The sequence below is a fragment of the Dipteris shenzhenensis genome, chromosome 18 (genome assembly GCF_047967505.1).
Source record: "Dipteris shenzhenensis isolate YYH24624 ecotype China chromosome 18, Dip_SZ_1.0, whole genome shotgun sequence".
Lineage (NCBI taxonomy): Eukaryota > Viridiplantae > Streptophyta > Polypodiopsida > Gleicheniales > Dipteridaceae > Dipteris > Dipteris shenzhenensis.
The window spans coordinates 4857362-4883279 of record NC_141613.1 but is presented as its reverse complement, the minus strand read 5'-3'; the positions used below and the strand labels follow the sequence as shown (position 1 = coordinate 4883279).

Below are 25918 nucleotides of genomic sequence, written 5' to 3'. Positions count from 1 at the left end.
AGTTCGTGGTCCAGGTTATCTGGAGATATCCATTTGTTGCAGACCTTGCCAAAGGAAGGACGGGTTGAAACAGATTCTCAGAGCATGGTGCCTGGAAGACTCCAGGTTGTTCACTCATTATGAGGGGGACAACTGGAAGATCGTGGCGGCTGGATTGCTCGAGTTTGAAGGCGGGAATGTGACTGAAGGTGGTAGTGCCAGAGGGTGCTACCATGGATGGACTTCTGTACGAGGATGGCGTGCGGAAGCAGAACGAGGCGGTGGAGCAAGAGCGATTGGATGAAAAGCCAGGAAAAGATTTCAACAACAAAAGGTTCCAGAGGACTCCAACCAGGGAGTTATTGTGGGCCGAGATGTCGGTGAGAGGGGGTGTTGGAAAGGTCACCTTCTGTCTGTAAGCTTCCATTATCCATATGAGGAGAGCATGGGGGAGGGAGACCTAGGGCAAGAGCCACCACATGGGCATCTGTTTGGATGCCATGTGGGCAGCATGCTCTGAGGAAAGAACATAGAGGGGGGGCTGCCACATGGGAAGTACCTCACAGGAAAAGAGAGAAAGGGGAGTTATTGTGGGCCGAGATGTCGGTGAGAGGGGGTGTTGGAAAGGTCACCTTCTGTCTGTAAGCTTCCATTATCCATATGAGGAGAGCATGGGGGAGGGAGACCTAGGGCAAGAGCCACCACATGGGCATCTGTTTGGATGCCATGTGGGCAGCATGCTCTGAGGAAAGAACATAGAGGGGGGGCTGCCACATGGGAAGTACCTCACAGGAAAAGAGAGAAAGGGGCTACCACATGGACAGCATCATGGCTGTCATGTGGGCAGCACATCTAGAAAAGTACTTGGAGCCATGTGGGAGTATAAATCAGCACCATGGATAAGGCGGCTGGCAGAAGCAGGTCCAGGAGCAGATTAGTGGTGTCTAGATAGAGGCAAGGACTGGCTGTATGATGGCTGCACATGGCAGGATGAACCTGTGACAGATGCGCCTGGGATGGACAGGCTTCTAGGCAGGCTCAGGGCCTGCATCAGGCCTGACAGAAGGTAGCAGCCCAAAAGGGCCTTTGGACCAGCCAACCCAGTCGGTTTTTGACAGACCAGGTCGGCCAGTCTAATCGGCCAGATTAGGTCTGGCTGGTCGGTTTGATTACAGCCCCTTGAAGGGCCTTTAAAAGGAGGGCCTCTAGGCCCTCATTATTCATCTTCTGGAGCAGCACTTCAGGGAGCAGGAAGGAGCAGCAGAGCAGCACCAGTTGGGCCTATGACCAGGAGGTGAACTTGGCTTGAGGAGCTGTAGACTTAGCTCATAGAGGGTTGCCTACCTAGGCTGACACACATGGCAGCAAGGTTGAGAAGATCATTCTGAACAAAAAGTCTACAGACGCTCGAGGTGGAGCGCGCAGGCTCAAGCCGGCAGATCCTTGTGGTAAGAAGAGGACCACGCCATTGGTGGGACTTTGGATCTATCTCTTTTGTATTGTGTCCATAGCTTTGCACGGAAACATATTATTTTGGTGGCTTCTATATCTGGCTGGTTCATTAATGGTCTATAAATGAGTCTGCAATCTATCTGATGTTGAAGAAGTGAAAGGAAAGCATGAAGCTGAACATGAAACAAGAGAATGCTTGCTTGCTTTTTGGAATGAAGAAAGGTGAGGTCCATATGTAGGCACCTCTACATGAGCCACCAAGCTCCACAATCATCTCCTCAATCATCTCCTCAATCAGCTCCTAGAATCTCTCAATCATCCTATGTGGCATCTAATCACCACCTAATAGTGCTTATGGGCACCTAACTGTGCCTCTAGCAACACACATAGAACCTAAGGTGTGCCTGGGGCATACACCTTGAGATATCCCATCAAACCCCCCCTCAAGGGAATGCCTCAGGCTATGTCAAGGATACATCTAGTCTCATAGTTTCTCATGCCATCTCATGGTGGTCAAGGATAAATCTATGGCTAGGATCTCATGCTAGCAAGGGTTCCCAAGGGTGTGAAGTCAACAAAGGATACATAAGACCTTCCAATGGTTATCTCCCCTGCATGTACATGCACACAATGTCTGCAGGAGGTACCATGGAGCAAAACACATACACATGGCCTACATCATATGGTGACCAGAGGTGTTTACAAAGAACACAATAGTTTATTCCATTCATTTTGGAGGACTATCCAGGCAGAGTACCTTGACTTAACATAAAAGAGAGATCTGGAGCATATATGGAGATGGTTCAAAAAGCATAATCTTCATAGGAGGCCTCATCTTGTGGAGGCACATCAACTGAAAGTAAATTGGCAGTTTCTGGTTTTGTAGTTGCTTCCTTTTTGGCCTTACAAAACTTTTCATGGTGATTGTTTTTGCCATAATATTTGCAAGGATTGATCTTGAAGCAATCTTTTGAGAGGTGATTAGCAATCTTTTGAGAGGTGATTAGCAATCTTTTGAGAGGTGATTAGTCTTCCCACAATGTTTGCAAGGTTGAAACTTGCCCATTTGAGTTTTTATGGCATAGGCAGTGTCATTGCCTCTTCGGAGTCCCTTGTGCCTTTCTTCTTCTTGAAGGGCAGTAATAAGACCTTCAAGCGTAGGATTAGGAAGATTTTTCAATGTGGTAACAACATGATCATAATCTTCAGGCATACTTTTGAGCAATACTGCCATTGCATCATCTGTAGTGATTGGAGAGTTGATAGAAGCAAGTTGAGTCATGAGACTCCGCATGTGATTGAATGGACAGCCAAGGGAGTGTCACTAGCCATCTCCAATTCAAAGAAAGTAATCTTAAGTGACAATTTTGAGATGTGAGAGCTAGCACCAAAAATAATATCAAGCTTTTGCCAAGCTTCAGAAGGAGACTTCAAATCAGAAATGTGATGAATATAGTCGTCTCCTAAGCCAAGAGTAATAATGCCATAGGCGTTCTCCTCTCTAGCAGGATCTCGTGCCGGGCGTGTAGGAGCTGAGGATTCTTCGGCATTAGAGGCTGTTGAAGAAGAAGTTGAAGCAGGTTTGACAAGCCCTCAGAGGTTTTCCCTCATCAATGCAAACTTAACTTTCATCTGCCATGTGTGAAAGCCTTTACCATTGAACTTATTCATATTCAAGAAGGTAGCCATGAGAGGGTCTAACCCAAAATGGGCAGTGTCTACTCTCTTACAAGGCTAGAAAGAGTTGAAAAGCTTCAAAGTACAAGCATTTAGTGTAGCAAAGACTTGTAACCAAATTCCATCCTAAAAATCATAATGGAAATGATACTTCAACTTGCATGCTTCATAGAGGTGGCTAAATGAAAGTATTTTAAGCAAATTCAGGTATAGCAACCTAAAGGAAAGTTGTAGCCACAATTGTACTGATGCTATTCAACACTTTAAAACATCAGAAATGCTAAAGTAGCATCTAATGTAGCACCAAACTCACAACATTGTCAAAACTGTCCAAAACAGAGGCTTGATCTTGGAGGGCTTGTATCTCACTCTTCAAAGCAAAGAAAAGAGGGCTTTCTAGGTAGAAATAAAGCTGGTATACGAGAGAAGAGCCACTGAAGAAGAGGCAAAATGCCGCATCACGTCGCCATAGCCAGGAGCTTGAATGTCGACTGGTTTTTCGTCTGTTTCTCCCTCCCTGGTGGACCATTTCACTTCAAATCTAAACAGGGGCTAGTTCATGCTGTTGTGCAAGCGTGGCTCAGAGGAATTTCGGAATGGCTGAGTAAGTCGTATTGCACGAAATAGCGTCAGGAAGAAGGCGGCTGTTGCGCGGTTTTGTGGGCACCATTATCTAATTTCTTTGACGTGGAAGGTCGCCCATATGAAGGGTCTCTCGAGCCAGAAGGACCCTGGGAATGGTTGCTTGTAGGTAGAGAACTCAACCCTCCAAGTGGTTCGACAGAAAGAGGCAAAATGGAGAGGAAGGTGAAGAAGAAGAAGAAGAAGAAGAAGATGATGACATGGCATAAATGGGCTCAAGGAGGATCATAGTGCTCTGATACCATGTTGAAGAAGTGAAAGGAAAGCATAAAGCTGAACATGAAACAAGAGAATGCTTGCTTGCTTTTTGGAATGAAGAAAGGTGAGGTCCATATGAAGGCACCTCTACATGAGCCACCAAGCTCCACAATCATCTCCTCAATTAGCTCCTAGAATCTCTCATTGATAGGTTCAGTAGTTCGAAGGGAGCTTGGTTGACACTTGGATCCCTCTCTCGTTGTATGCAGCTGATGTAGTGCTTATCTCAGAGTCAGTCGAGGGTTTGGAGAGGAGTTTTACACATAGGAAGACCTTATGGTCAATGTGGCTAGATCAAGGTCATGATCTTTCATATCACAGGCTCTGAAATTTCTTGTTAAGATTGCCCCAACTTCGTCATAGTTGGGGGGGCTTGGATGATGAGGATGACCTTGTGGATGCACCAACATTAGTGATGCCCCACTGAGACGCACATGAGGCTCACAATGAATTGGGCCTCGGTCATCAAGCATGCTATGTGATTTCAGGACACATGATGGAGGACCCCCTCTGGACAACACATTCAAATGTAAGACATGCCACAATGGCATTAGACTACTTTCTTAAAGATGGCTGCTGCCTTGGACTGACCATGGCTGACATTCTACATTCGGCATACCCATTGACTCTTGATGATACACTCTAGTAGCTCTCTACTTACATTGAGTGTGTTTTGGGATTACTTATTAGCTTCAGCTCCTACTTTTACTTGAATTTTGGTCGAATGAGAGAGAGAGAGAGAGAGAGAGAGAGAGAGAGAGAGAGAGATTTTATTCGTGTTTTTTGGAAGATTTTGTTCTTGATTTGCTGGTTTATTTTCTTCTTTATTTCTTGAGTTCTTTCTCTTTTGTTTATTTGACGTATTTTATTTAGCGTTGGTTGCCAAGAGACTTCGCGGGTCTTTAGAAACCCAGTATAGCTGCTTATGCTTGGGCACGGATGACGACATAGGTGTTGCTTTGCTCTTGGGATGACGACATAGGCGATCTCCTGGGATGTCATCTGGCTCCTGTGACATTCCCTTGTAGTAGTAAGGGAGGAGTTACCTTGGGACGAGTAACGACTGTGCAAGCAAGCCCCCCCCTAAATACTAGTCTCGCTCCTGCTAGAGTTAGGGGATATAGCAAGGGAGAAACTGCCTTGGGATGGGCAGGGAGAGTGCAAGCAAGTTCCCCAATGTTGGATTGTTTGACCTCACCGAACAACATTGGAAATTCTAGTGATGGTCTTGTCTCTTTGGTAGGTGATTTAGTTGGGTCTAGCACTGTAAATGAAAACAAAAAAGTTAGAAGAAACATATATAGAGAAAGGTATAACTTTTTAGCTAGGTCAAACATGAATAATCTTCATGATTTTGGGGAAGGTAACATTAATTGGTCTAACTTTAAGGCTTTATTAGTTAGCACTCATTATACTAATAATAACATAAGAATTCTTAATAAACTAAGACGTCTTAGAAACAAGCATCTCAAGACTTCTATTTCATTAGTCCTATTCATGCCACGCAAGTAATTTATGTTGTCTATAACATACATAGTAGTAATATGCTTTATGTAGGACAAACCTATAGGACAGCTTTTATTCGTTTTCAAGAACATGTTAGGGAAGCTAGAAAAATTCATAGGAAGAATTCCTTAATTGAGAATTCAAAACCCTTATATGCAGCAATGGCAAAGTCTGGTTTTGAATCTTTTCGTTGCTTTCCCATTGAGCATATAGAGGGCCATTTTAATAATGCCAAGGACTTTTACAAGGCTGCTCGTCCTCGTGAATTGTTTTGGATGAGAACTTTACACACTTTCTTCCCAAGAGGTTTTAATTTAGAAGGAAAATCAACTCTTCGTAAAAATAAAAGAACCTCTAAAAAGAACCCTTTGATGTGGAGAACTCATATCAAGCCCTTTAACATTCATCATTACCAACATAGTCATACACCTAACATCGTATGGAAACCTAAAGTTATGTTACGAGGTTGTCCTAGCTCTCCTGCAATCTCACATGTAGTTCGTGAGTTGCCTCCCTCACTTCCTCTTCCTCCACTTCCTCCTCCTTTAGTTCCTTTAACTTCCTCAGTTCCTAGAGTTTTTGCTTCTCGAGACTATAAAAGAAGACTACTCTACCTAGATAGATTAATGTCACTGGGTCTTTTTTCAATAAAAGTTTTTGAAAAATATAATGTTAAAGTTCTTTTTAAACTTCAATACACCTTGGAAAACTTCTCTTTTGAGGATTTGAATCTAAATAAGCTCCATTATATACAACTTAAAACTTCGTTGGATCGCTTCTTAAAAGTAAAAGCTTCATTTCAAAGCAAAGAAGTCTATCTAAATAAGGAACTCTTGATTTGTATTTTTACTTCTCCCTCACTTGACAAGATAGGCTTAAACTCCATTTTGAAGTCTCTCGAAGTAATGGATTCTCTCCCTCATTTTGTGAGAAGAATTTGGAAGCATCCAGTAGTAGCTTGGAAGTATGTAAAAACTTTAGGACAAAAGGCTTTCAACTATGGAGAGATAGGTAAAAGGCTTTCAGAGCATTCAAAATCTTCTATCCTTAAAGAACCTTGTTGTTGTAAAAGTAAGAGATTCCAAAGCTTTATTGATGCTGATTTAGGACATGTAGTCACAACTGATACCTCAATTTTGCTTTCTAGTAACCTAAGAGACCTTTTCATGAAAGGCACAAAATTTCGATTGTACTCTTTTAAAGAGTCTTGCCTTTTAAAAGCTATCGATAAGGGAATCTCAAAGTTTGTTTTGCAATTAGAAGAATGTTTAGGAGTTAAAAATATCTTATCAGAATGGAAAGGGAAGATTTTGAAGAAAGTTGCTTTGAAACTAGAAGAAGTCCCTTCGGTTATTTGCTCAAAGAAAAGTAACCATCTTTCGAAAGAAGATGAAACTCTTCTTCGAAAATTCCATAGGAATTTTGTCATTTCTTATGTGGACAAATGTTCCAATAACTTTGTTTTTATTTGCAAAAAGTTTTACTTAGAATGTCTTTTGAGAGAAGTGAACTCGTCTGCCAAAACTTACGCCCCCGCCTTAGTTTCTCAAAAGGATTTGATCTCAAAACATCAGAGTTTTTGCAAGTCTTCTGGGTTTGTTTGCAATCCAAGCATACCTTTTCTTTGTGCTGCTTGGAAGTTTCACAAAACTCCAAAAAAGCCAAGATTTATTGCAGCTGCTTGTGAGACTACTTTGACGAATATCTCTAAATGGCTAAGCTACTGCTTCAAAGCCATGTTGCCTAGTGTCCATGAACTTTGGAGGGACTTATTAAAAGAGGCAGATGTCCCGTCGAACTCAAGCTGGATTTTAAATGACTCTGTAGGAGTGATTCCTGTTGTAAAATTTTTTAATTCCTCTCGAAGCATTCAGGAAAAAGAGTCTCCTATTCTCCTTCAAACCTATGATTTTACGACGCTTTACACAAAGATTGAGCTGGAAGACCTGAAGTTTAGAATTAAAAAGCTAGTGGCTGAAGTTTTCAAGCTGAGATTTGACAAAGATAGATGCAAAGTGCTAAAAGTTGAGAAAACAGCCTTATGCTTTGACTTTTTGTGGCTAAAAAATAAAGATCATGACATAGGTTCTAAAAAGAAAAGATACACAAAGGTAGTAAGTGTAGAAGATGTTTGCTCTTGGATAGATTTTCTTTTAGATAATCTTTACATCACAATAGGTGATTCTTTGTTTCAACAAGTTATAGGGATCCCCATGGGCACTAATTGTGCCGTCTTTTTAGCAAACTTTTATCTTTTCACTTATGAATTTGAGTTTATGCAACGTCTTATTTCTATCAATACCTGCCCTATCATTTTACATAAGCTTAGTCAAGTTAGGCGTTTTATAGATGATTTATTTGTACCAGATGTTCCTAACTTTCAAGACTTTATGTACAAAGACGCTAAAGCTTTTGGAGAAGGAATCTATCCTCGTGACTCTTGTGAACTGAACTGCACTTCAAAAGGGGATTCTTGTGTTTTCTTAGATCTTAGACTTTCTCAATCTACCATAGGATTAGAGGTTGATATATACGATAAACGTGAACAACCTGAATATAGTGGTTTACGCATTATAAAAATGCCTCTCATTGACTCAAACATTTTTGATTTGGCAAAATATGGAGTCATTTCTTCCCAATTCCATAGATTTTCCCGCCTTTGTACAACTAAGGAGTCTTTTATCACTCATTGTAGTAATTTGATCACTTTACTATTACACAAGAGGTATAATCCAAGGAAAATAATGAAAAAAGTTCGCACATTCTTAGATATGAAGTCTTTTATCTATGGTGTTTCGGCCTTAGGTTTGTTTAGAATGATTGAACTTAAGCTGAAAACAAAAAGCGGGGAGCTGAATAGCCCGTTTTTCTTTTAGTTTCAAAAGAGAGTTTGTTTGAGTATACTTATGCTTTCTAAGTTAGAAATGTATTTTTGCCTCTTTGCAGAAACGAGACATAAGTGTAAAGTGCCTTTTAACTTTTTATGTTTTAAATAAGAGAGAGAGAGAGAGAGAGAGAGAGAGAGAGAGATTCTAGTTTTTTGGAAGTTTTTGTTTCTTGACTTGCTTGTTTATTTTTGCTTAAGTCACCTGCTTCGTTTCTTCTTTATTTCTTGTTTTCATTTTCTTTTGTTTATTTGACGTATTTTAGCAAGCACTGGGTTTGCCCAAGAGACTCCGCGGGTCTTTAGAAACCCAGTATAGCTGCTTATGCTTGGGCACTGATGACGACATAAGTGTTGCTTTGCTTGCTAAGTATGTCTTCCTTTTGCTTTTCATAAAAGTTTTTGTTTACCTCTTTTTTCTTCTCTTTCATTTTTTCTCTTTTATTTTCTTTGTAGATTTTTGATCTTTAGAACAACAAAAAATTCTAAATTTGTATGATTGGACTTATTCTAGTCTTACAAGGTATGTTGCTTTGCTTGCTATGTATGTCTTCCTTCTTAAAAAAAATTTGTCATTTTTTTTTCTTCTCTCTCTTTTTCTCTTTTATCTTCTGTGTATATTTTTGGACTAAAGAATCTAAATTTGTACGATTGGATATATTCAAGTCTTACAAAGGTATATTTGGTCTCTTGGGCTAATTTGGCCTCTTGTAGACATTTTAATCTCTCTTTCTTTTCTTTCCCTCTCTCTCATCCCTCTTTCGTCTCTCTCTTCTCCCCTTTCCTCTCTCTCCTCCTTTCTACCAAATTTCTCTTTCTAACGTGCTTTGTCCCCTTCACGACAATGCTTTTACTTCATTCAGCACGTAACATGCTAGTGAAAGATTAAGTAGCTTTCTTGTCTGTAACATTGTTATTACATCTTAGACAATTATTTCTTGAGCTTATGAGGTTTGATTGTGAGGGTTTTCAATGCATGGTAGTGCAGCCCATGTGATCCCAATTCCTGTATTGACCTCTGGGGTGTTTCCACTGATTCTTTTGGCAAATCTACCATGAGTCATCTGATCCCATCAGTTCTAGTGTGGAGATAGAGTCCACTCTTGTGGAAGCACCACTTATACTATCCACAGTGGTGGCGACAATGCAAGCCATGATGCATATGTAGGTAGGTAGCCCACAAAGCTTGTCATGAAGCTAAAGAGGAGTGGATGCAGAAGCGAAGGAAGAATGGGATTAAGCTCTATTCCTATTTTTGGCTTGCCTGAAAGGTAGCCTTAGTAATGAAACTCATCTTTCCAAAAATTCTTTCTCATATTTGGACATATTCCACATGCAACTAGAGTTTAACTTCCACATAATCCCCAGACTCTCTCTCTTTCCCCTAAAAATCCTCCTTTACTCTCTCTCTCTCTCTTTCTCTCTCTCTCACGCCCCCTCCCTCTCTCTCTCTCTCTCTTTCTCTCTCTCAACTCTCCATCCTTTTCCATGCTCCACATCTAAGGCAGGCCTAATGAATGATTATGAGCATTCAACTTGTTGATTTAGGCAAAGACATTTAAGAAATTGTAGCCCGTTCGATAGCATGCTAAATCTTCTTTCCTAGTAAGGTCTTTTAACCCCCATTTCATGGCTCAATCAGTTTGAGTGTTATTTTTAAAATTTTCACAAAGGATTTGCGCTTCAAGCGAGCAAAGGGAGTAGGTGAGAGGACCCTCTCCACACCACCCTACAAAAGGCGTTGCCTCTATCAATGTAAACCGCATTGGCTAACACTAATACAAAGGGATTTCTACCCATCATTGTCTACAGCACACACATACAATACAAAGCATATGCGTGTCCTATTTCTTCATCATATTTGGTTGCCTCAGTCAGCAGTTGACACACTAGTGAGAGATTAGCTAGCTAGCTTGTTCTCAATTCCATGCATCTCCCAGCCTTACCACATCTTCAGTCTCTACAGCAGTCCTCTAGCCCCCTTTGTATCAGTTAGGCAGTAGGGGAGACGAGCAGATCTTCCCCTTTCAACTCCACTCTACAGGAAAGCTTTGCCTTGCCATATACCCCCCAAAGTTTAAAAAGATAAAGGATTGAAAATAAAAAATTAAAAACACATATTTCCTTGTGTTTGCTGTTGGGGTAAAGGCACATTGCCACCCTTTTATTAAAGATAAGACATCTATGACTGTCTTAAGACAGTCATAGGGTAAAACCTAATCCTAATAAAACTAATGAGTTTGTGGTGTGGCTCATCACTTCACACCCGCACACTTGAGTCTTCTCTCTCTCACACTCTCCTCCCTCTTGCTCTTCTTCCCCCTTCAGGCCCTTCAACTGGCATCAGAGCCACTTCTCCCTCTACCCTTGCCTACCCACCCCCCTCGACCTCTACCTAGCCTCTTCACGGGCCAACGGGCCAGCAGGTCAGACAGCGCCGTACGGACGTACGTCGTCCGTACATCCGTACGAACGGGCGTCGTAGGCATCGCAGCGACGGCATTGCATCGTGGGCGCAAGCGTGGGCTCGGGCGCGGGCACGGATCACGATGCAGGCGCGGGCGTAGAGCAGGGCACGACGCGGGCGCGGGCGTAGAGCAGGGCAGCAGCTGCTAGCTGCTAGCCTGCGCAGGGGCAGCCTGTGCACAGCACCAGGCTGCGCGGAACCAGAGGGCGCAGCGCGCGCTCAGGTACGGACATCCGTACCTGCTGTACGGACTCCGTACAGGAGCCGTACATCCGTACGGATCTACACTCCGCAGGTACAGGGAGCTGCATCAGGGAGACCGTCGAAATTTTTTTGTCTTCTCTCTTCTGGGATTCTGCACACGTGCGAAGGTACATCAAGTACAGCAGGCAGATTTTTTTTTTTTTTTTTGTGGGAAGAAAAGAAGGAGAAAGAGCTATCTGCTCTTGATTCAGGATCATCTTTCAGTTCACAGAACTGTGTTTTCTTGAAAGTACAGCAAGTACCTTCATTTACCTCGTGCTTGAGGTGAAGAGAACCACAGTGTGTGGTTGATTGCACAGTTGTCTGTTTTCGTGAAGGAAATGCCTTGATTTTGCAGAGGACTTTTATGCTTTTACTGGACTTGAATCTCAGTTTCCGGGTGAGCAGATCATAGGGCTTTTGCCCGGCAGTTGATGCTTTGTATGCCTTGAGGCAGTGTGGTGCCAGAGAGCACACATTTGCCTCGATTTCCGCAGTGTTGAGGTGACATTTTCTTGTAGGTCACATTTCTTGTGCAACACTCAGAGAACCTCAGTTGAGCCACGCTTGGCCAGGGCGCATCGAGTTTACTCGGTCCCTAACTGTCCATCGTTGACAGTGCTCAAAAGGTTCATCATTGAGTGTTCGTACGTTGGGATCTGTGTTATCATTTCTACACAGGACAGTATATGCATTACACTGTTGGTTGATTTTGTCAGAGAGATTTTCACATTGCATGCTACCTCAGTGTTGAGGTGTTCTTCACTTGGTTCAGGTGTCAGATCAAGGGGCTTTTGCCCAGATTTTGTTTGATAGCACTTGGGTTACCGACAGAGATCTTCAGATGCATTTTATCCCCTTGACAGAAGGGTGATTGCTTGGGATTTATCCCATTTTCTGTTGCAGGTTTTGTGACAGGCTGAAGTGTCATATTTTTTTTTTGGGTGTTTGCCAAGTGATTTATGCATATTAACTCAGTGCAATACCTCATCTGAGGTGGGAGAAGTGATCAGTACAGCCAGTACATCAGTGTTTACAGTAGTGTTTGTGCTTTGTCAGCTGATTATGCACTGTTAAGCACTTGTTGAGCAGCTGCAGCAGTCTGAAATTACTGTTTTTATGCCTATTTGAGCACGGTACAGTGTTTCAGAAGGTACAGTAACTGGGAGAATTTTCTGTTTTGCTGCAGATTTCCTGACAGTAAAAAACAGCACTATTGTGAGTGCTCCTGGCTCTTGATAGAGCAGGTTTTTTCTGAGAAATCAGAATTTTTTATTCAGTCCTTTTTACTTCCAGGAAATCAGATACTTTCCTTATCTGATATGGCATCAGGGGGAAGTGAATCTTCAATTCTGAACATAAAGAAACTGGAAGGAGCACACAATTATGCATTATGGGCAGAACAGTGCAATTATGCATTATGGGCAGAACAGTGCTTGAATGTACTTCTGTTAAAGAAGATTTCTAAGCCCATAAGGGTGAAGGGTGTCAAGCCATCTGACATGGCAGCTGATGACTGGGAAGAGCTTGATTTGTCCGCAAGGGCAGCTATCATGCTCACTATTTCTGACACTCTTGTGTTCAATGTTCAGGCTGAAAAGACCTCTTATGGTCTATGGCAAAGACTAGAAGAATTGTATGCCCAAAAGAGCTCAGCCAGTAAGGTTTATTGGTTGAAGAAGCTGGTTGATCTTCGCATGAAGGAAGGTACAGTTATGACCTCACACTTGAGTGAGTTCAATGCTATCTTTACACAGCTGATTGCATAGGGATTGAATCTTGATGAGGAGTTCAAGGCTACTTTCTTGTTGTGTACCCTCCCTGAGAGTTGGGACACTTTTAAGACCACCCTGTCAAATTCGAATGTCACTCTTATTTATGCTGATGTAGAGAGCTCTCTCCTTATGGAGGAGATGAGCAGGAAGAATAATGCGAGCAGCAAATCTTCAAATGCCTTGCAGGTACAGGATAGAGGAAGGACTCAGCAGAAGGGGAGATCTGCTAGTAAGTCCAAATCCCGCAGTCAGTCCCGTGGCAAAAAGGATATTGAATGCTTTTATTGTGGCAAGAAGGGACATGTGAAGTCTAAGTGCTTCAAGTTTATACGGGATCAGAAAGCCAAGAAGGTTGAAACAAAGGATGCAGGCAATGGAAGCAAAGGCAAAGGCAAGGCCAAGGCAGATGACTTGGATGCAGTGAATGTTGCAGCAGAGGACAGTGACAGTGACATACATGATGTTTTATGCTCTTCTGCTGTAATAGCACATGCTTTGGTTATTGATGGCCATGACATGCACACCTGGCTCTTGGATTCAGGTGCTTCTTTTCATGTTACTCCTCATAGGGAGTGATTTACTTCCTACACAGGTACTCATGGAGTTGTTCATCTTGGGAACAACTATGCATGTCAGATTGCAGGGATTGGCAGTATACAGATAGTATTTCTTGATGGACGCATATTCATGCTTGATGGTGTCCGCCATGTGCCGCAAATCAAGAAAAATCTGATTAGCACTGGCTTATTGGATGACAGTGGTTACCACACCACATTTGGGGATTTCAAATGGGTGATTACTGATGGCCAGGCTGTAGTGGCTGAGGGTTTTAAGAGTGATACCTTGTACCCTCTTTATGTTTCCAGTGTGGGTAATCATGTTGTTGCCATAACCGAGCTGCCAAAGGTTTCATTGTGGCATAGCCGGTTGGGACACATGTCTGTTAAAGGAATGCAAGAACTGTCACGTTTGGGTTATCTGCCGTCTCTTTCTTTTTCAGATTTGCCTACTTGTGATCATTGTATATTTGGCAAGCATTCTGTGACTCCTCATAAGAGGAGAACTCCCCAGAATAGAGCACCACTTGATCTAGTGCACACTGATTTGTGTGAGATGCCACAGTTATCACTAGGGGGTGCAAAATATTTTATTACTTTCATTGATGATGCTACACGCAAAGTGTGGGTCTATTTCTTGAAGCATAAGGGCGATGCCTTAGATGCTTTCAAGAAGTTTGTCGCTCAGGTTGAGAATCGGACAGGTCGCAGGCTGAAATGCCTCAGATCCTTTAATGGGGGTGAGTATGTGTCACATGCTTTTGTGCAGTTTTGCCAAGCTAAGGACATCAAACAGGAACTCACAGCCCCTCATAATGCATCTCAAAATGGTGCAAGTGAGCGGATGAATCGAACTATTCAGGAGAAGGTTCGATGTATGTTGTCTTATGTTGCATTACCCCATGGCTTTTGGGCAGAAGCCGTGCAAACAGCAGTTCACATTATTAACAAGTCGCCAAACAAGGCTTTGGAGTTGAAAGTGCCAGAGGAGGTGTGGTCTGGCAAGCCACCTTCATATAAGCACTTACGTGTATTTGGCTGCGAGTGCTTTGCTCATGTACACAAAGAACTGCGCACCAAACTGGAGCCAAATTCTATCAGATGCATCTTTATGGGTTATGGTGACGAAGGTGAAATGGGGTACAGGTTATGGGATCCCGTTAAACGGAAGATTATACGCAGCAATGATGTCATCTTTAAAGAGGATAGTGTACACAAGGAACCCGTGCAACCTGTGGAATACAGGAGGGTTATTTATGATGATGTTGGACAGCAAAGAATGCCCATTTATATGCAGCAACAGGCTGCTGCAGATAACCCTGTTCAAGAGGGTATACAGGCTGAAAATCAGCCAGATAATTTTGCCAATGATGCACCACTGGATATGCCAGCAGATGTGGCTGTAGAACAGCCAGATATGGTGGTACAGCCACCTGTCATGCATGACGAACAGGCTGGACAGCAGCCTAATCCGGAACATTTTGTTAGGAGGAGCACCCGTGTACAACGGCCTCATGCCAGGTTTGTTCCAGGAGCCAATAATGTGGCTGATTTTATCATGCTGACAGATTGTGGTGAACCTTCCAGCTTCAAGGAAGCTATGGGAAGAACAGAGAAAAAGAAGTGGGAGAAAGCCATGCAGTCAGAGATGGACTCCCTACTTCAAAATGATACATGGGACTTGGTGCAGCTACCTGCAGGCAGAAAGGTTTTGCCATGCAAGTGGGTTTACAAAGTCAAAGTGGATTCAAATGCTTTACCAAGGTATAAGGCCAGATTGGTTGCCAAGGGATTTAAGAGAAAGGCATTGACTTTGATGAGATCTTTTCCCCTGTAGTCAAGATGACTACTTTGAGAGCAGTGTTAGCTCTTGTTGCTCATGACGACATGGATTTATGTCAGATGGATGTGAAGACAGCTTTTCTTCACGGAGATCTCCATGATGAGATCTATATGAGTCAGCCAGAGGGATATGCTGTTAAAGGGAAAGAGCAGCTTGTGTGTAAGATTAAGAGGAGCTTGTATGGACTCAAGCAGGCGCCAAGAGAATGGTACAAGAAGTTTGATGCCTTCATGCAGTCCCAAGGGTATCATAGGTGTGAGACCGATGATTGCTTGTACACCAAACGGGCAAAGGATGGCAGTTTGATGCTACTCATTCTATATGTGGATGACATGCTTATTGCCAGTAAATCTCAGCATGAGATTAGTGCTTTGAAGCAACAACTGCATAAGTCTTTTGACATGAAAGACTTGGGTGATGCAAATCATATTCTTGGCATGCGGATTACTCGTGACAGGTCCAAGGGACTTTTGTTTCTGTCACAGAAAGAGTACATTGACAAAGTACTGCAGCGCTTTAAAATGGAGGGGGGGAAGTCTATTAGTACCCCGTTGCCTCCACATTTAAAACTCAGCAGTAAGGACAGCCCCAGATCAGATGATGATAAGGCTGAAATGGCCAAGGTTCCGTATGCATCTGCAGTTGGATCTTTGATGTATGCCATGGTTGCCACTCGTCCGGATATTGCTTTTGCGGTGGGAGTCATCAGCAGGTATATGGCAAATCCAGGCAAGCGGCACTGGGAAGCAGTGAAATGTGTCTTGAGGTATCTCAAGGGTACCAAAGACTTGTGCATATGCTATGGTAGGTAGGATGCATTGGTGCATGGTTTTACAGATTCAAACTATGCAGGGAATGCAGATAACCGGAAGTCTACTACCGGTTATATTTTCACATTTGCAGGAGGTGCTATATCATGGGTGTCTCGGTTGCAGAAATGCATTGCACTGTCAACTACTGAAGCTGAATATGTTGCAGCCACTGAGGCTTGCAAGGAAGCAATATGGCTTACTCGGCTGGTGGGAGACTTGGGCATTACAGGAGATATGCCAGTTTTGCATTGTGATAGTCAGAGTGCTATCATGTTGGCAAAGAATCCGGTCTTTCATCAGAAGACCAAGCACATAGATGTGAAATATCATTTCATCAGGGAGGTACTAGAAGACAAGCGACTTGAGCTTGTGAAGGTGCATACTGATGATAATCGTGCAGATTTGCTCACTAAGAGCTTGCCTACAGAGCGGTTTGCACATTGCCGCCACATCATGGGATTAGGATGAGACTATTCTTATTTTATGGTCTTGCATACAGTAACTGTATATTGCTGTAATTTTTATTCTTTTCTCCCCTTAAGGCACATTGGCCTTTAGGTGGGAGGTTGTTGGGGTAAAGGCACATTGCCACCCTTTTATTAAAGATAAGACATCTATGACTGTCTTAAGACAGTCATAGGGTAAAACCTAATCCTAATAAAACTAATGAGTTTGTGGTGTGGCTCATCACTTCACACCCGCACACTTGAGTCTTCTCTCTCTCACACTCTCCTCCCTCTTGCTCTTCTTCCCCCTTCATTTGCATGGTGTCTCTTTTGTTTAAAATAACTTAACACATCTCTCTCTCTCTCTCTCTGTCTCTCTCTCTCTCTCTCTCACACACACACACACACACACACACACACACACATTCGTCTTCTCCTCTTTTCTTTGTTGTTTGGGAAGGCTCCTGGATTCATCTAGGTATATGCTTTTGTCGTATTAGCGGACATGCAAATTTCACCTTGTGAAGTTTTCGTCCAAGTTGCGGCGTGTTGGTATTGCGATAATTCTTTCTATCTGAAATGGTGCGTTGCTCTATCAGCTAGATTTAGATTTAGATGCTCGTTTGGGAGAGACTTAAATGAAATTGTTTAGACTTCACAAGCAGTTGTAGCTTGAATGAAGAGATTTGGACTACTTTTTGATTAACCTTCTCCTTTAGTGCTAGCCTTCGTCATGGCTGAGTTTGCCCTTCACCTCCGGAGTGTCGACATAAACTTAGTACGAAGACTTTCTATAAATGGATGCTCAAGTATGTGTGGGTGTGTGGATTTGTATGTGTGAGAGCATACTTTTATACTATGGTATATCCCCACTGTTGGGCGCTAATGACGTCAGTGGGGATGTCATAGTAGCTAGTCCTTGCTATGCGTGATGGAGTTTATGGTTTTCAATCTTATGAGTGACTATTGTGAGATTGAAATTGCACTATGTTGTGTTTTTAGAGGATGAGTTTGGGAATGTTCTTAGATTCATCTAGGTATATGCTTCTGCCGTATTAGCGGACATGCAAATTTCACCTTGTGAAGTTTTCGTCCAAGTTGCGGCCTGTTGGTATTGTGATAATTCTTTCTATCTTAAATGGTGTGTTGCCCTATTAGTTAGATTTAGATTTAGATGCTCGTTTGCGAGAGACTAAAATGAAATCGTTTAGACCTCACAAGCAGTTGTAGCTTGAATGAAGAGATTTGGACTACTTTTTGATTAGCCTTCTCCTTTAGTGCTAGCCTTCGTCATGGCTGAGTTTGCCCTTCACCTCGGTAGTGCCGACAGAAACTCAGTACGAAGACTTTGTATAAATGGATGCTCAAGTATGTGTGGGTGTGTGGACTTGTATGTGTGAGAGCATACTTTTATACTATGGTCTACCCCCACTGTTGGGCACTGATGACGTCAGTGGGGATGTCATAGTAGCTAGTCCCTGCTATGCATGATGGAGTTTATGGTTTTCAATCTTATGAGTGACTATCGTGAAGATTGAAACTGCACTATGTTGTGTTTTTAGAGGATGAGTTTGGGAATGTTCCTGGATTCATCTAGGTATATATTTTCTTTGTTGTTGTCTTTCTTTTTGCTAGTTGTAGTTTTTGTTGTTTGAGCTGGGGTTTTATAGCTTAGTAAGCATTGGGTTTACCCATGAGATTCTTTGGAATCTTTTGAAACCCAAAGGGCATCTTGTACTTGCTGATGAGATTCGTTTATTCAATGTTTCTCCCCCCTTGTTTTCTTTGCTCATGTCACCAAAAAATATGTGAGGTTTGGCTGAATGCTGGGTGGAAAGAAGTACTTATAGTCTCGTCATGTATCTACATAATATTCAATGGTTGAACTTGGATAAGTCTTTTGAGTTTTGCACTTGTATTAAGTAGGTGCTGTCATATAATTTTAACAATTGTGATTGTTTGATGTACACGTGGTCTTTTTTTAATGCGCTCGAGATTTATGCGGGAACACTGCTTGTTTTTAAAATTATGATCCTGACATGCATATTCCTTACTTGATTTGTAAATGGATTGATAGTACTGCAGCAAACCATGAAGCCTGAAGTTCGGGATTAGATTTTAAATGGCTTCTCCTTGATTTATTTTATGATATCTTTTTTTGGCCTTTCTTGTTGCAGGGATTGGGAGGGGTACATATGCCTGTCCAACCAAGGCAAGTGGGACATGGGAATTCTTCTGTGTATCGATCTTCTGCAGCTCCTGGAACCAGTGCTCCTGCTCCATACAAGCGAACCGCTAGTGACTACAGTGGCAATGATTTTGATCCTCACAAAAGGCCGCAAAATTTCTCTGAGCCTTTGGATGTGGATGCTTACATGAGACAGCATGAAGTCACTGTTGTGGTATTATATGTTTGCTTGTCTGTTTTATATGCTTCATCATCTGTCATAACGTGGTCAGGATTTTGTTTGACTTTGAAGTGGTGCATATCTAGGGTGATAATGTGCCACCTCCATTCATGACATTTGATGCAGCCAATTTTCCGCCTGAAATTTCAAGAGAGGTATGTGATCTATAAATTTGCATGGCTGGTTAGAAGAACACCTGTGCCTCAAACATCAGTGTTGTTAAAACAGTCAATAGCGCATGTATGCCTTTGTAGACCTTTTTAAAGATGGCATGACAAGGTTCACCCTTAAGAAAAGTGTCTTTCTTGTGTGTGGTTCAAGTCACATTCCTTGCTTTGTATCTATCACCTTTGTTTGGAGGTTCAAACTTACACACCACTTATATTGGAACTTGTCGCAGATGCGATATTTGCTCCAGCCAGGAGCATATGTCGTACGCTGTGCTGCCACACGACAGAACTGTAGCACACCGCTGTCATTTTGTGGGGGCTGCATCTGTGGCCTATCCGCTGGGGACATTGCTGTCCGTAAATGGCAATACAGTTGCATGATTGGGGCTGGGGCTGCCACTGACTCGGTCACTCCTGGCGTCCCGTGTGCCTGAGAAGCCCTGTTTCCGGCTTCATGCTGCTGCCAGCAGGCAACCATGCACCACCCTACCACTCTGGGGATGATTCATGGGTTTGCTTTGTTTGGCTTTGCAAGGCTTTATCTTGTCTTTAAAGATTTAGGGTAGACCCCTTTAGAGATTGCTATTGGTTAGATTCTTTGTCGCTTTTTGACCATGATACTACGTAGATGCCACATTACAGTACGAATTAATTTGCCAGAGGGTAATAATGCTTGTTTTCTTTTCACTGAAATTATTTTGTATGTGCACGCAGCTTCATGCAGCTGGTTTTTCTGCGCCAACTCCAATTCAGGCTCAGTCCTGGCCAATTACCCTTCAAAGCCGTGATATTGTTGCCATTGCTAAAACAGGATCTGGGAAGACATTGGGGTACCTTCTTCCTGCATTTCTTCATTTAGCACAAATCCGAGCAAACGCTCAACTTGGCCCCACCGTTCTTGTATTGGCTCCTACACGTGAATTGGCAACACAAATACAAGATGAGGCTATCAAATTTGGCAGGTCTTCAAGAATCTCTTGCAGTGTAAGTCGTATACAAATTGGAGTTTTCAACAGCGGAAGCAAATGGAAGATTTTTTTTGTTTTTGTACGGACTCAATATGGAAGTATACCCCTTCTTTTCTTTAACATTGTCTGCACCCTACAGTGTGTTTATGGAGGTGCCCCCAAAGGGCCACAACTGCGGGAGTTAGAACGGGGTGCTGATGTTGTCATTGCAACACCCGGACGACTGAACGATTTTTTGGAAATGAAAAGAGTGAGCTTGCGGCAGGTCTCTTACCTTGTTCTTGATGAGGCCGACAGAATGCTAGACATGGGCTTTGAACCACAGATCAGAAAGATTGTGAGAGAAATACCCCCTCGAAGACAGACCTTGATGTTCACAGCCACTTGGCCAAAAGAAGTCAGAAAAATTGCTGCTGATCTTCTCGTAAATGCTGTGCAAGTAAACATTGGAAATTCAGATGAGCTTACTGCCAACAAAGCTATTACTCAGGTGACCAAGTTCTTTCAGCTCAAGATGTTTTTGGTTAGAATGATTATATTTTTTCCTTCTTCAATATCACGGTTTTGAATGTGTGTGGTATTTGATAGAATGTGGAGATTGTTTCTCCTTACGAAAAACAGAGGAGGCTAGAGCAGATTCTTCGAAGTCAAGCACCGGGTTCAAAAATCATTATTTTCTGTTCTACAAAGAAAATGTGCGACCAGCTTGCTCGAAGTCTTGCAAGGGGATTTGGAGCTGCTGCCATTCACGGTGACAAATCCCAAAGTGAGAGGGACTTTGTTCTTGCACAGTTCAAGGCTGGGAGGTCTCCAATATTAGTTGCCACAGATGTTGCCGCTCGGGGGCTTGACATTAAGGATATAAGGTGAGTTAGGCTTCATCTGGATTCTTTTTGTTTCTCTGTCGCTCGATGAGGTGCTGATTATTATATTTATGGTTTTTAGGATTGTGATCAACTTCGACTTTCCAACAGGAGTTGAGGATTATGTTCATCGAATAGGTCGTACGGGACGGGCTGGAGCAACAGGTGTTGCTATCACTTTCTTTTCAGAACAAGATTCCAAATATGCAAAGGAGCTTATAGGGGTATTGGAAGGTGCAAATCAGAAGGTACCTTTAGAACTTCGAGATTTAGCAGCCAAGTCGTTTCACTCGAAAGGTCGGGGACGTTGGGATGCTGGAGGTATGGGTGGTAGAGATGGTGGTTATGGTAGTTTTGGAGGGGGGCGCTTTGATGGACGTGGTGGACGTGGTGATGGTCGAGGCAATGCGTTTGGTGGCAGGGGTCCATGGGGTCCTCAAGGGGGACAGGTGGATCGACGAGAAAGGAGCTATGATCGTTTTGGTGAGCGAGAAAGGTTTGCTGACAGAAGTGGTGGTTATGATAGATTTGCTGCTGATGATAGAAGTCGTGGCAAAGATGTGGGGAGGAGATTTGGTTCAAGAGAGAGAGGCCGCAGCTACAGCCGCAGCTACAGTCGCAGCTACAGCCGCAGCCCTAGTAGAAGTGGGGGGAGGAGCCGCAGTCGCAGTTACGATAGGTATAGCGATGATCATTATCGACGGTCACCGTACAGAGGGAGGGTGTCGCATAGAAGTGCATCTCCAAAGTCACCCTATCAAAGCCGTTCACCTTATAAGCATGCCAAGGCTTCCAAGTTCTCCAATGAACCGCCTGGGCCAGGTCCTTCCACTCTACCAGCTGTAGATAATAAGGTTCATGTTGCTTCTAGGGATGCCCATCTTGTAGACCAGTTTGCTGAGCACTGCTCACCAGAACATCAAATTGCGATGGCAGATAGCAAGGCCGATATTGCATCAAATGATTCATATCTACAAGAGCAAGCAAATGTGCAGGAGATGGAGGAACCGAACCAGCTTCTTCCAAAACAAGAGACCTTGGCTGAGTGTGTTAACAAAGGTGATGTTGATGCTGATGCTCATAATAATCCTCAAGAAGGGGATAGGGTTGTGTGAAAAGGAGTGAAGCTTATGGGTCTGGGGATGTCTAGTGTGTAAACAATTCCTATCTCTCCAACCTCTCCCACTTGGGTTACAAGCTGAGACAGATGTCCAAAAGGGCTTGTGCGCACGCATGTACCACTTGCAGGTCTATTCTTTTTAATGTTATGGATATATGTTCCATCTGATGTTACCACTTTGTAGAATGTATAGAATTCATCAAAGGATTTGATCGGATATTCTCATTTGCAGTCACTTTACTTTATGTAACTGCACTTAGCTATAAATACATGGTGTCCTGATGTTTCTTTTAGTAGTTTGTGACTCCAGAATTTCTGTCGCAGTTGTTATCTAATATTCAAAGTGACAACATTCTGAAAGGACATTTGTTGAGTGTTGTCCCTTCCATTATTATCAACGTCTTTATGCTCCAAGTTTTGAGGCTTGGGACACATGCAGGATCTGAAAACTAGCAAACATTGTTTTATGTCCATGTATTTTTGGAAGATAAATTCATAGAATGGTTGTGGAATTCATGTGCATGCATGTACCACTTGCAGGTCTATTCTTTTAACTGTTAGAAAATGCACATGGATACATCTTTGTAGAATGTATAGAAATCATCGAATTATGTCCATGATAAATTCATAGGCACAAGTTCCAAGGCATAAAGTGTACCTTTCACCGTGCCAAATTTCAAACTCCAAGAGAAATGGTTGTGGAATTCATGTGCACGCATGTACCACTTGCAGGTCTATTCTTTTAACTGTTAGAAAATGCACATGGATACATCTTTGTAGAATGTATAGAAATCATCGAAGTTTTGATACTATATTCTCATGCATTTGATGTCACTTTACTTTCTGGAACTGCACATAGCTGTAAATATATGGTGTCCTGATGTTTCTTTTGGTAGTTTGTGACTTCAGAATTTCTGTTGCAGTTGTTATCTAAGATTCATAGTGCAACATTCTGAAAGGACATTTGTTGAGTGTTGTCCCTTCCATTATTATCAATTTCTTAAAGCTCCAAGGTTTGAGGCTTGGGACTCATGCAGGATCTGAATAGCTAGCAAACATTGATTAATGTGCATATATTTTGGAAAGATAAATTTATAGAATGGTTGTGGAATTCATCAAAGAGCATAATCTTATGATTTTGAACTTACATGTCTACTGTATTTTTTGAAGAGAGATTCATGGAATGGTTTGGAATTCATCGGAGGATTTGATGGCGTATTCTGATGCATTTGATGTGACTTTATTTTTATTCAGTGCACTTAGCTGTAAATATATGGATGTTTCTTTCAGTGGTTATGAGTCGCAGAATTACTGATGCATTTGTGTTCTCTAAGCTTCATAGTACAACATTCCGAAGGGAGATCTGTCAAATGTTGTCCCTTGGATTATTATCAGGTTTTGCTGCTCCAAGGGTTAAGGTTTGGACTCCGAGCTAGCACACATGGTTATAATTAAATGTCTTTTGTGTTGTCCCGAATTGAAAAGTTATCTAGTTCGATAGGTAAAGACAATCATAGGATTGTACCATTTTCTTTGAACTCCCGATCTGGATCTTGAGGTCTTAATTTGCATTGCTATCTGGGTCTTGAGTTCTTAGTTTTGCATTGCTGCTCTTGTTCATTCTTGGGGGTCGGGTGATCTAGCTTCCAAAGGCTTAACCTGTTCTAAGCCTAGTGATCAAGAAAAGGACATGGCTTGAGGTCATAGGATTTGACTATTTTCATTGGAAACTCCAGAATTGAAAGGTTAACCTGTACAAAGCTTAGTGACCAAGGAAAAGAACATGGCTTGAACTATTCATGGCACTTTATATATCTGAGTTTTCAGTCAATGCAAATCGATGATATTCGGATATCCACATAATAGCAAGTGTTAACTTCTGATTTTCCAAGAGTTTTAGACTTTAACATGGGCTGTGTGAATTTTCCAAGATCACTATATGAAACTCAAAACTTTATAATAAGAGGCGTTGGAGCTTTGTGGTAGAGTGTTCATTGTGAGATTTTTTGGTTTCATTCAATAGCTTGTCGCATGCAAATGCAGCTTAGTGTTGCTCTAGGTTGCTACATTATTCATTTCATTTGTGAGATGCTCCAAACCTTGAATTCAAGATTGATTCTATAGAGAGAATGAGAAAACCGAAATACAATAGAAGGAGATTTTCTTTTGAATCAAAGTCGTTTACAATCAATCTTGGAGTCACAATACTCCATGTACGAAGTTGGAGTCACAATATTGAAATACAATAGGAGACTTTCTGTTGAATCAAAATCGTTTACAATCAATCCTGGAGTCACAATACTCCATGTATGGAGCTTGAACCGCCCGACCACCCTTGAGCTATTCTCACTCTCACTCTCACTTTCACTCGCATAAGATTTCTTACTCACTCACACTAAGGTGTTGCAATGAATCTCACTCTGACTTAAGATGATACAATCATAGATGGACTAAGAATCTCACTCTCACTCGCACTCACTTTCAATATGTTGCCTTGTTGCCTTTGCATATTCTAAGTTCTCGACTTAATAGATCATTGAATTTGATATCAACCTCTTCTGTAAAGTTGTAGATCACAATCTCAGCTTTCCAACTACTGAAAGAGCTCCTCAATCCGAGTTCGGAATCAAAAGTTATGGTTGAAATAGCGACTGCTGTTTTTATCCAAGAAAGGTGTGACCTGCTTTTTTTCATTTTTAGCTGGCTTTTTCACTTTATCTTGCTTTTCTTGCCCTTCATGACCAATTTTCTCCATTCTTGGACCATTCTAGCAATAACTTTAGTTCTATTTAAATCAATCACTCCTTTCTAAGTTCTCCTTTAGAATCCGTAAAGCTGGACCCTCCTTTAAACTTGCAAACTCTCGATACATCTCCCATGGATATATCTATATTTTTTGGATTTGTTAAATCTCAAATCACTTAGTAGTATTTTCAAAACTCAACATTAACATGAAAATAAATTTCACAAATAACTACTACTAATAAAACTAAAAAGAAATTTATACACAAAATATGGAGCGTCACACAAAAATGTGGAGCGTCACACTCTGGCAGTTGGCTTGTTGATGTGGTGTCAGCTCACGTTAGAGCTTCTTCTTTTTGGGCTTTTTTTGTTAGCTAGATTTGTTTCTTGAGAAAGGCAAGAGAGCTATAGTTGTGTTTGCATCCAATAGTTCACTTTGGCTTCTTGTGTTAGAACAATAATGGAGTCCAAAACTAGTATTATCCAATGAAACAACCATTTAGAGTTAGACCAATGTAAAGATTGTGGCTAGGGTTCAAGCGGAGCCTAACCCAAAGTTGGTAAGAAGTGGTGGGTTTAAAACTGTCTTCATATGCTCTTAGATAGTCGAGTTGAGAGATTGTTGGAATTGAGGTGGCTACCTAGCCTAAAGCTGGCTGAAAATTATTGAATTCATTCAAGTGAGAAGCAATGGAGACCCCTTCCTTCATCTACATGTCAAGAAGTGACAACAAGTGTAGTCTATACTTACTCTAACACAGTGCCATGGACGGATGTCATTGAGTTGGCAAAGAAGAACTTCTTAGCAAAGATGTCCACGACTACCAAACTCCAATGTGAGATGCATTATCAATAAAGAATAATTACTATGTTTGAGACAATTCTAGCAACGCAATAGAAAAAACAAGTAGGGTTTCGTGCTTACTTCTCATAATATGCTGTAAAGATAACTCGTGCCTCATTCATAGGAACATGCTTCAACCACTTGCAAACATCCTCTATGGTTTCTTTTTTGTTGCTAAGCACTTCCAAAATAAGAGGTATCAAGCATATATGAAACTCTTTGTATATTTTGAGGAAAATCTGCTATAACATTACTATAT

The 25918-nt window shown here is 42.0% G+C and overlaps 1 protein-coding gene across 2 annotated transcripts in view; it reads left to right on the top strand.

The window, feature by feature from the left end:
* Positions 1-22363, top strand: part of LOC147890728 (DEAD-box ATP-dependent RNA helicase 14-like) — a 44825-nt gene extending 22462 nt beyond the window's left edge. Inside the window, exons 2-8 of one of the 2 annotated variants that reach the window (XM_087389560.1) lie at positions 18719-18943; positions 19036-19104; positions 19834-20103; positions 20227-20577; positions 20676-20953; positions 21033-21772; positions 21887-22363. In XM_087389560.1, coding sequence (XP_087245686.1) covers positions 18719-18943; positions 19036-19104; positions 19834-20103; positions 20227-20577; positions 20676-20953; positions 21033-21772; positions 21887-22065 — 2112 coding nt within the window. In that variant the 3' untranslated portion in view covers positions 22066-22363. Of the gene's footprint in view, positions 1-18718; positions 18944-19035; positions 19105-19833; positions 20104-20226; positions 20578-20675; positions 20954-21032 lie in introns of both variants that reach the window. The other variant, XM_087389559.1, reaches the window with a different exon arrangement.
* Positions 22364-25918: the final 3555 nt, after the last annotated feature.